General features: G+C 49.0%; 1 protein-coding gene across 1 annotated transcript; it reads left to right on the top strand.

Annotated features, from left to right (window-relative positions):
* The first annotated feature begins 218 nt into the window (after positions 1-218).
* Positions 219-10,152, top strand: LOC110509140 (ras-related protein Rab-12). The gene is made up of 6 exons (XM_036966923.2): positions 219-632; positions 4,000-4,060; positions 6,398-6,536; positions 7,181-7,270; positions 8,773-8,877; positions 9,629-10,152. Exons 1-6 carry the CDS (start codon positions 413-415, stop codon positions 9,734-9,736), a joined length of 723 nt encoding a protein of 240 aa, XP_036822818.1. The 5' UTR covers positions 219-412; the 3' UTR covers positions 9,737-10,152.
* Positions 10,153-11,815: the final 1,663 nt, after the last annotated feature.

Below are 11,815 nucleotides of genomic sequence, written 5' to 3'. Positions count from 1 at the left end.
GGGTTAAATAGTGGAATGGGTGGTGGGTTTTTATAGGGTTAAATAGTGGAATGGGTGGTGGATTTTTAGAGAGGGACAATGTTGTATTATTGTATCAAAATAATATAATGTAGAAAAGACATGAATGGCCTCACACACACCAGTACAGTAGGTGGCGATGTAAGCCACCTGAAAGTTGGACGCGATCCTGCCAACCAAATCCCAACGAAGAAGAAGAAGACTGGCGAGGTTCTATGGTGCCTGCGGTGACGTAATGAACATGCTCCCAGGATCCGCTTGACAGTCAGCAGCTAAACAACATACTTGGAAGTTGAAAAACTTTCCTGAACTAACTCGTTTAAAAGACTAGAGAAAAGTGATATTCTCCCATTTTAAAGCGTATATAGCTAGGGGTTCAAATGTGTAATTATTGATGGATTCGAGGTATGAAATCAAGCGGATGGCCGGTGGCGGGGGATCAGCGAATGCTTCCCCCGCTTTGGGGGCACAGTCGCGCCGCAGGAAGATGCCGCCGAGGCCCGCTGATTACAAACTTCAAATTATCATTATCGGCTCCCGTGGCGTGGGAAAAACCAGTCTAATGGAACGATTTACAGACGACACTTTCTGTGAAGCATGCAAATCAACTGTTGGTAAGGAATGGTCATCTAATGTCCTTTACTAGCCAAACTATCTGAAAGCAAGTTATGTTGTTTTGATCCAAGTCTAGTCATGTTTGCGTTGCATGACTTGTCAGTGAGAAATGCAACCAACCTTTATCGTTGAACAGCTACTTACTGTGGGGTGGGTATAATTTTTTACTTTCAAAACAGGAATTTGTTACACAAACTTCATAAATAACAAGGTTGTTCAATAAACAACGCATACAAACGTTGTTTAACTGCAGAATAAGATGCCAGGGGTAAGGAGTGGGTTAATGTCATGGAGTTTTTCACTCACTAGGTTTTATTCCGGAAAATGTTTGTCCTCACTCCTGGTATCCTATGGACAAACGTTAAGAATAAACTACGTGGTGATACGTTGATGCCTATTTCGTTAACTAGTTGAATTGATCATGCTACTTTTGTATGCGTTGTTTGTTGAACAACCTTGTTATTTATGAAGTTTTTGGAACAGATTCCTGTTTTGAACGTAACACAAAGTATACCCAGCCGCTACTGTGTGGCCATGGTAGTTGACAAAAGTTGTAGTAAAATCTTATCTGAAAAGCAGAAGTTGGTAAATAACTAAAAGGAAAGACTGCCATATGGTGAATTACCCTTGAGAATGTGTTGACACTAATCTGTCCAACAGAGCAGCCATCTAGTACTACTGTAACTTGAGCCATGTCCAGCAGATGTAGCAGTACGACCACAGATAGAACAATGAGACAGATATGTCACCGGATGTATAAATGTGAAGCATCCGCTTGACGTTTCCACTCACTACCAAATATGGCCGACAGTGGGAGAAGCTTGAATCGAGATTCATTCTTATCGAAATTCTGCATATTTTATCATCGATGAAACATTTGTACGCAATTACATTTTTCGGTACCCAAAACTACAAACTGTTATGAACAGAGTGGACTAAGTTATGTAGACTTTTACCCATTGCAAAAGCGAATTGAGTTACCACGCATGCGTACTTCACGCAGGAGGCGTTCCCTGACGGAAATATGCAGATTAACTCTAGAAGGCGTCAATAGGAATTCGCTATGTCGTGATTGGCTCTGCCCACTTTGACTCAATAGTTCCCGTTGGAAAAGACAGGCTGTGGTGTATCTGGGTTTAGTTATGCAGATCTTTGGTACTACTGACTGAGGGAACGAACTGTTCTCTTTGCTAGAGATTGTTGTTGTTAGGTCAGTGCATTTAAAGGTCTGATTGGTTTCGGTTCGATTCGTAAAAAAAATAAATAACGGATTTAATTTTGATAATTAATAAATAAATAAATAAAAACATGAAGTGCATTTTGAAATGATGTTACAATGATTTTAGAGCTTTTTAAAGTTAATTCCAAAACCAAAAATAGTGAACATTCAATTGCCAAAACATTGAAAATATTCCATTGTCTCTGTCAGGTCCACATTGGGTAGACACCAATTGGGGGGGGAAAAGGAAATTACTATGAAATAGTACAATATTTAGTTGTGTATATTACTTCGTTTTTTATTTGATGACGTAATTATTTTAAATTCCTTAAAGTCATCTCAACTCTGCTCAGGCAGTATCAGAGCACTAGAGTAGAGCACTAGAGTAGAGCACTAGAGTAGAGCACTAGAGTAGAGCACTAGAGTAGAACACTAGAGTAGAGCACTAGAGTAGAGCAGTGCAGTAGAACACTAGAGCAGTGCAGTAGAACACTAGAGCAGTGCAGTAGAACACTAGAGCAGTGCAGTAGAACACTAGAGCAGTGCAGTAGAACACTAGAGCAGTGCAGTAGAACACTAGAGCATTGCAGTAGAACACTAGAGCAGTGCAGTAGAACACTAGAGCAGTGCAGTAGAACACTAGAGCCGTGCAGTAGAGCACTAGAGTAGAGCAGTGCAGTAGAGCACTAGAGTAGAGCAGTGCAGTAGAGCACTAGAGTAGAGCAGTGCAGTAGAGCACTAGAGTAGAGCAGTGCAGTAGAGCACTAGAGTAGAGCAGTGCAGTAGAGTACTAGAGTAGAGCAGTGCAGTAGAGCATTAGAGTAGAGCAGTGCAGTAGAGCACTAGAGTAGAGCAGTGCAATAGAACACTAGAGCAGTGCAATAGAACACTGGAGCAGTGCAGTAGAACACTAGAGTAGAGCAGTGCAGTAGAGCACTAGAGTAGAGCAGTGCAGTAGAACACTAGAGTAGAGCACTAGAGTAGAGCACTAGACTATAGCAGTAGAGCACTAGGGCAGAGCACTAGAGTAGAGTAGTAGAGCACTAGAGTAGTAGAGCACTAGAGTAGAGTAGTAGAGCACTAGAGTAGAGTAGTAGAGCACTAGAGTAGTAGAGGAGTAGAGTAGTAGAGCACTAGAGTAGAGCACTAGAGTAGAGCAGTAGGGCAGAACACTATAGAAGAGTAGTAAAGCACTAGAGTAGAGCACTAGGGCAGAGCACTAGAGTAGAACACTAGAGTAGTAGAGCACTGCAGTAGAGCACTAGGGCAGAGCACTAGAGTGGTAGAGCACTGCAGTAGAGCACTAGGGCAGAGCACTAGAGTAGAACACTTGAGTAGTAGAGCACTGCAGTAGAGCACTAGGGCAGAGCACTAGAGTAGAACACTAGAGTAGTAGAGCACTGCAGTAGAGCACTAGGGCAGAGCACTAGAGTAGTAGAGCACTGCAGTAGAGCACTAGGGCAGAGCACTAGGGCAGAACACTAGAGTAGTAGAGCACTGCAGTAGAGCACTAGGGCAGAGCACTAGAGTAAAACACTAGAGTAGTAGAGCACTGCAGTAGAGCACTAGGGCAGAGCACTAGAGTAGAACACTAGAGTAGTAGAGCACTGTAGTAGAGCACTAGGGCAGAGCACTAGAGTAGAACACTAGAGTAGTAGAGCACTGCAGTAGCGCACTAGGGCAGAGCACTAGAGTAGTAGAGCACTGCAGTAGAGCACTAGAGTAGAACAGTAGAACACTAGAGTAGAACAGTAGAACACTAGAGTAGAACAGTAGAACACTAGAGTAGAACAGTTGAACACTAGAGCAGTGCAGTAGAGCACTAGAGTAGTAGAGCACTGCAGTAGAGCACTGCAGTAGAGCACTAGGGCAGAGCACTAGAGTAGTAGAGCACTGCAGTAGAGCACTAGAGTAGAACAGTAGAACACTAGAGTAGAACAGTAGAACACTAGAGTAGAACAGTAGAACACTAGAGCAGTGTAGTAGAGCACTAGAGTAGTAGAGCACTGCAGTAGAGCACTGCAGTAGAGCACTAGAGTAGAACACTAGAGCAGTGCAGTAGAGCACTAGAGTAGTAGAGCACTGCAGTAGAGCACATGTCTACGTGTTTCAGGCTCTTCCTCTCTCCCTCTTCCCTCCCCCTGCAGGAGTAGATTTTAAGATCAAGACGGTGGAGCTGAGAGGGAAGAAGATCAGGTTGCAGATCTGGTGAGTCAACAGGAAACAGGAAGTCATCAGTCAGTCTCTTTAATAACTTCCTGGTGCATTTCCTCTGTCTCACTGTTCTGTCTCACTACCTCACACAGACTGACTTACTGCACAGTAGTGTACTGGACTGTACCCATTGATCTGGGCTCCACCACTGTCAGTCAGCCTCCATGTAACCCTGCACTACCTAGGGTACAGCAAATCAAATGAAATCAAATTTGATTTATTAGTCACATGTGCAGAATACAGTGAAATACTGACTTATGAGCCCCTAACCAACAATGCAGTTTAAAAACAATATGGATAAGAATAAGCAATAAAAGTAACAAGTAATTAAAGAGCAGCAGTAAAATAACAATAGCGAGACTATATACAGGGGGGTACCGGTACAGAGTCAATGTGCAGGGGCACCGGTTAGTTGAGGTAGTATGTACATGTAGGTAGAGTTATTAAAGTGACTATGCATAGATGACAACTGAGAGTAGCAGCGGTGTGAGAGAGGGAGGGGCACTGCAAATAGTCTGGGTAGTCATTTTGATTAGGTGTTCAGGAGTCTTATGGTTTGGGAGTAGAAGCTGTTTAGAAGCCTCTTGGACCTAGACTTTGGCGCTCCGGTACCGCTTGCCGTGCGGTAGCAGAAAGAACAGTCTGTGACTTGGGTGGCTGGAGTCCTTGACAATTTTTAGGGCCTTCCTCTGACACCGCCTGGTATAGAGGTCCTGGATGGCAAGAAGCTTGGCCCCAGTGATGTTCTGGGCCGTACGCACTACCCTCTGTAATGCCTTGCGGTCAGAAGGCGAGAAGTTGCCGTACCAGGCGGTGATGGAACCATGCTCTCGATGGTGCAGCTGTAGAACCTTTTGAGGATCTGAGGACCCATGCCAAATCTTTTCAGTCTCCTGAGGGGGAATAGGCTTTGTCGTGCCCTCTTCACGACTCTCTTGGTGTGTTTGGATCATGTTAGTTTGTTGGTGATGTGGACACCAAGGAACTTGAAGCTCTCAACCTGCTCCACCACAGCCCCGTCGATGAGAATGGGGGCGTGGTCAGTCCTCCTTTTTCTGTAGTCCACAATCATCTCCTTTGTCTTGATCACGTTGAGGGAGAGGTTGTTATTCTGGCACCACACGGCCAGGTCTCTGACCTCTTCCCTATAGGCTGTCTCGTAGTTGTTGGTGATCAGGCCTACCATTGTTGTAGAGTAGAGGTCGACCGATTAATCGGAATGGCCGATTTATTAGAGACGATTTCAAGTTTTCATAACAATTGGAAATCTGTATTTTTGGACACCAATTTGGCCGATATAAAAAAATTATATATATATTTTTTTTTAACACCTTTATTTAATCTTTATCTAACTAGGCAAGTCAGTTAAGAACACATTCTTATTTTCAATGATGGTCTAGGAACAGTATATGGATCCAGTCTGATATGTGATGTGTCCTGTCTCTAACTAATAGATCCAGTCTATGTGATTTGTCCTTGCCCTAATTCAAGTTCCAGTCTGATATGTGATGTGTCCTGTCTCCAGCTAATAGATCCAGTCTGATATGTGATGTGTTCTGTCTCTAATGGATCCAGTCTGATATGTGATGTGTTCCGTCTCTAATGGATCCAGTCTGATATGTGATGTGTCCTGTCTCCAGCTAATAGATCCAGTCTGATATGTTATGTTTCCTGTCTCTAATGGATCCGGTCTGATATGTGATGTGTTCTGTCTAACTAATATATTGTCTGATATGTGATGTGTCCTTGCCCTAACTCATAGATCCAGTCTGATATGTGATGTGTCCTGTCTCTAACTCATGGATCCAGTCTGATATGTGATGTGTTCTGTCTCTAATGGATCCAGTCTGATATGTGATGTGTTCTGTCTCTAATAGATCCAGTCTGAAATGTGATGTGTCCTGTCTCTTATGGATCCAGTCCGCTTTCATCCCTCCTTTCCACCCTGCCTCCTTTCACCCAGCTTTGAGATTTTCGTCCCTTGGTCCCTCCCTCCACACAGCTCTAAGCATCAACCTCTCCTTCCTTCTACCCCTCCCTTAAGCTCTCCCCTCCCCCGTAATCAGAAACATTCCCTTTAAGTGAGATTATTTTTTTTAACCATTCCTCTCCCTTACTGAATGGGTTGTCCTGTCTGAACTAGTTTCATTTGGCTTGAAAAAAAAACATGACTATGACACCAGACAATGAGAGGTGCTGCTGAACTCATAGATCCAGTCTGATATGTGATGCGTGTCCTGTCTCTAACTCATGGGTCCAGTCTGATATGTGACGTGTCCTGTCTCTAACTCATGGATCCAGTCTGATATGTGACGTGTCCTGTACCTCCAGGGATACAGCTGGTCAGGAGAGGTTCAACAGTATAACCTCCGCCTACTACCGTGGGGCCAAAGGGATAGTACTGGTCTATGATATCACCAAGCAGGAAACCTTCGACGACCTTCCCAAGTGGATGAAGATGATCGACAAGGTCAGACTAAAAACTCTTGGAACAGCTTTTGATAGCTTGGTGGGCTTTCAGAGAGTGAGTTTTATAATCCCAATGTAGTAGAGCAGTGTTTCCCAACCCTGGTCCTCCAGTACCCCCCCCCCCCCCCCCCACACACCCTGGTCCTCCAGTACCCCCCCCCCCCCCCCCCCCCCTCCCACACACACACACCCTGGTCCTCCAGTACCCCCCCCCCCCCCCCCCCAACCCTGGTCCTCCAGTACCCCCCCCCCCCCCCCACACCCTGGTCCTCCAGTACCCCCCCCCCCCCCCCACACACACACACCCTGGTCCTCCAGTACCCCCCCCCCCCCAACCCTGGTCCTCCAGTACTCCCCCCCCCCCCCTCCCCCCCCACCCTGGTCCTCCAGTATCCCCCCCCAACCCTGGTCCTCCAGTATCCCCCCCCAACCCTGGTCCTCCAGTATCCCCCCCCGACCCTGGTCCTCCAGTACTACTCCCCCCCCCGACCCTGGTCCTCCAGTACTACTCCCCCCCCCCCCCAACCCTGGTCCTCCAGTACCCCCCCCAACCCTGGTCCTGCCTTCCTGCCTTCCTTCCTTCCTTGTCAGAATGCTTTTTAGAGGACATACTAGTGCACTAATCTCTCCTCTTTCATTGGTCAGTATGCTTCAGAGGAGGCAGAGCTGCTGCTAGTGGGGAACAAGCTGGACTGTGAGACAGACCGCATCGTCACTAAACAGACTGCCGAGAGGGTGAGTTACACACTGATCTAGGATCAGATAACCAACGTTATCCTCGCCTCAAATCATTAGAGGGAGGAAATGTATCAATGAGGTCAGAGTTCCATCTCTCCGCTTCACAGCTCTGTATGGGTTTTGACTGACAGACGTTTTGAACTAGAGCACTGCGCGAAACGACATGAAGTCGACCCCATCCCGCCCATTCATTGGGTAACTTTTGTTGTTTTCTGAGTGAGGGGAAATGCTGTAAGTCAAGAGGAGTCAATATGTTCTGAAAGAGGAGACGTTGAGGACCAGAAGGCACTCCGTTCTATTCTCACCAAAATTACAATCTGTCTGAAGTGCGTCTTGAAAGCCTAACACTGTAAGTTTTGTATTTTATAACTTAGCTAGCCCACCTGACCCAGATTGCGATTTATAATGGATCGTTTTTAGGATTGTGTTTATTTAGCAACAGTAGTTGTGTGATGGTGGGGATGCAGGGCTGTGTTCCAAACAAAACAAAATGACAAATGTCCTTGACTTCAGTTCCTCAACGACACAGCTAGGAGAGCTACAAAAAAAAACACCTTTTATAGTTGGAGGATACGTCCTTGAGTCTTAAAACTGACTTGAAATGACTTGGAAATGACTCACAGAAAGAGAGTCGTGTGTCGACTTGGAGACTCCAGTTAGTCCTCTCCCTCAAACCCTATCTCCAAACTGTTCTCTTTCAATTGCTACCATTGTTATGCAATTGCTTTTATAGTTGTTCTGTTAGAAATGTTTCAATTTAGCCCTATCCATATAGGCCAATTCCCACGAGTGTAAAGGGTTAATTCCGCTCTAGATTAAACACAGATGTTGCTCCTGTTACAATTGCTCACCTCATCAATGCACAGTGTAAATGTCACTGCTTCCTTCACATTCCTCTGAAGATCCACTGAAAAATCTGACAGTTAAGGAAAAATCTTCAGTTGTACATTACCCAGAGTTCTGAGTGCTTTAAAATTTGGTCAGGAGCCTCCCAAGTGGCACAGAGGTCTAAGGTACTGTGTCGCAGTGCTTGAGGCGTCACTACAGACCCGGGTTCAATCCCAGGCTGTGTCCACAGCTGACCGTGACCGATGAGGCGGCGCACAATTGGCCCAGCGTCGCCCGGGTTAGGGGAGGGTTTGGCCGGCCATGATTTCCTTGTCCCATCGCGCCCTAGCGACTACTTGTGGCGGGCCGGGCGCATAGTCGACATAGTCGCCAGCTGGACGGTGTTTCCTCCGACACATTGGTGCGGCTGGCTTCCGGGTTAATTGAGCAGTGTGTCAAGAAGCAGTGCGGCTTGGCAGGGTCGTGTTTTGGAGGACGCATGGCTCTCGACCTTCGACCTCTCCCGAGTCCGTACAGGGAGATGCAGCGATGGGACAAGACTGTAACTACCAATTTGATATCACGAAATTGGGGAGAAAAAAAGGGGTAAATTATAATCTTGCCTTATACCCCGGGAAACAACACTACAGAAGTTCCATTTCTCTCCGCAGTTTGTCTCCAGGATATCTGGGTTGCGATTCTGCGAGGCTAGTGCCAAGGATAACTTTAACGTGGAGGAGTGCTTTCTAAAACTAGTGGACGACATTCTAGCAAAGGTGAGTAGTTACATCACTGTGCTCTTGTTGTCTCTGCTATAACTAAAAATATATATTTTATTATTTTCAATGTAATGATTTTTTTTTCAGTATTAGTTAGGAAATCAATAGTTTCCTGTTACTGTACGTATATTATTAAGTGAAAATAGTCTACAATGTGTTTTATAGTATTGTGATTAGTCATTTTTGTTTGCCACACCAACTGCTGCTTTAAGCATTGACTCAGACAAGGAAGGATGTCGTTGAACCCTATTTTCTATTCTTTGTGATCTGGTGATCAGGTGTGTACCTATTAACTACTTCTTCTTCCTGTCTACTTCCTGTCTACTTCCTGTCTACTTCCTGTCTACTTCCTGTCTTATTCCTGTCTACTTCTGGTCTACTTCTGGTCTACTTCTGGTCTACTTCCTGTCTACTCCCTGTCTTCCTCATGTCTACTTCCTGTCTACTTCCTGTCTTCTTCCTGTCTTCTTCCTGTCTACTTCCTGTCTACTTCCGGTCTTCTTCCTTTCTCACCAAATGCCTGTGGAGTATTTCCTAAAATGTTTTCCTAGAATTCCCAATATTGTCTTGTGTGTTACTGTAGCCTGTAATACCATGTAGCTGTAGCCTGTAATACCATGTAGCTGTAGCCTGTGATAACATGTAGCTGTAGCCTGTAATAACATGTAGCTGTAGCCTGTAATAAAGACGTTCTGTTTCTACTGTCTGTTAACTTCCTGTTCTGTGTTCTGTCTTCCTGTCTCATCAGATGCCTCTGGAGATTCCCAGTAGGGAGCTTTCCAACAGTATCCTGTCTCTGCAGCCTGAACCAGACGTTCCTCCTGAGCTCAACCCGCCACGCATGCGCTGTTGCTGAGACCCCCCTTCCACCTCCACCATCCTCCCTCCACCCTGCTGAGACCCCCCTACCCCTTCCACCATCCTCCCTCCACCCTGCTGAGACCCCCCCTACCCCTTCCACCATCCTCCCTCCACCCTGCTGAGACCCCCCCTACCCCTTCCACCATCCTCCCTCCACCCTGCTGAGACCCCCCTACCCCTTCCACCTCCACCATCCTCCCTCCACCCTGCTGAGACCTCCCTACCCCTTCCACCATCCTCCCTCCACCCTGCTGAGACTCCCCCTACCCCTTCCACCTCCACCATCCTCCCTCCACCCTGCTGAGACCCCCCCTACCCCTTCCACCATCCTCCCTCCACCCTGCTGAGACCCCCCCTACCCCTTCCACCTCCACCATCCTCCCTCCACCCTGCTGAGACCCCCCCTACCCCTTCCACCTCCACCATCCACCTTGCTGAGACCCCCCTACCCCTTCCACCTCCACCATCCTCCCTCCACCCTGCTGAGACCCCCTACCCCTTCCACCTCCACCATCCACCTTGCTGAGACCCCCCTACCCCTTCCACCTCCACCATCCTCCCTCCACCCTGCTGAGACCCCCCTTCTACCTCCACCATCCTCCCTCCACCCTGCTGAGACCCCCCTACCCCTTCCACCAGCCTCCCTCCACCCTGCTGAGACCCCCCTACCCCTTCCACCATCCTCCCTCCACCCTGCTGAGACCCCCCTACCCCTTCTACCATCCTCCCTCCACCCTGCTGAGACCCCCCTACCCCTTCCACCTCCACCAGCCTCCCTCCACCCTGCTGAGACCCCCTACCCCTTCCACCATCCTCCCTCCACCCTGCTGAGACCCCCCTACCCCTTCCACCATCCTCCCTCCACCCTGCTGAGACCCCCCCCTACCCCTTCCACCATCCTCCCTCCACCCTGCTGAGACCCCCCTACCCCTTCCACCTCCACCAGCCTCCCTCCACCCTGCTGAGACCCCCCTACCCCTTCCACCATCCTCCCTCCACCCTGCTGAGACCCCCCTACCCCTTCTACCATCCTCCCTCCTCCCTGCTGAGACCCCCTACCCCTTCCACCTCCACCATCCTCCCTCCACCCTGCTGAGACCCCCCTACCCCTTCCACCATCCTCCCTCCACCCTGCTGAGACCCCCCTACCCCTTCCACCATCCTCCCTCCACCCTGCTGAGACCCCCCCTACACCTTCCACCATCCTCCCTCCACCCTGCTGAGACCCCCCTACCCCTTCCACCTCCACCATCCTCCCTCCACCCTGCTGAGACCCCCCCTACCCCTTCCACCATCCTCCCTCCACCCTGCTGAGACCCCCCTACCCCTTCCACCTCCACCATCCTCCCTCCACCCTGCTGAGACCCCCCCTACCCCTTCCACCATCCTCCCTCCACCCTGCTGAGACCCCCCCTACCCCTTCCACCTCCACCATCCTCCCTCCACCCTGCTGAGACCCCCCCTACCCCTTCCACCATCCTCCCTCCACCCTGCTGAGACCCCCCCTACCCCTTCCACCTCCACCATCCTCCCTCCACCCTGCTGAGACCCCCCCTACCCCTTCCACCATCCTCCCTCCACCCTGCTGAGACCCCCCTACCCCTTCTACCATCCTCCCTCCACCCTGCTGAGACACCCTACCCCTTCCACCTCCTCCCTCCACCCTGCTGAGACACCCTACCCCTTCCACCTCCTCCCTCCACCCTGCTGAGACACCCTACCCCTTCCACCTCCACCATCCACCCTGCTGAGACACCCTACCCCTTCCACCTCCTCCCTCCACCCTGCTGAGACACCCTACCCCTTCCACCATCCTCCCTCCACCCTGCTGAGACCCCCCTACCCCTTCCACCTCCACCCTGCTGAGACACCCTACCCCTTCCACCTCCTCCCTCCACCCTGCTGAGACCCCCCCTACCCCTTCTACCTCCACCATCCACCCTGCTGAGACCACCCTACACCATCCACCATCCACCCTGCTGAGACCACCCTACAACATCCACCATCCACCCTGCTGAGACCACCCTACACCATCCACCATCCACCCTGCTGAGACCACCCTACACCATCCACC

The sequence above is a fragment of the Oncorhynchus mykiss genome, chromosome 28 (assembly GCF_057628025.1).
Source record: "Oncorhynchus mykiss isolate SJ-2025 chromosome 28, ASM5762802v1, whole genome shotgun sequence".
In the NCBI taxonomy this organism is placed as follows: domain Eukaryota; kingdom Metazoa; phylum Chordata; class Actinopteri; order Salmoniformes; family Salmonidae; genus Oncorhynchus; species Oncorhynchus mykiss.
Note: the sequence above shows the minus strand (reverse complement) of the source record. Positions and strands in the feature narration are given on the sequence as shown.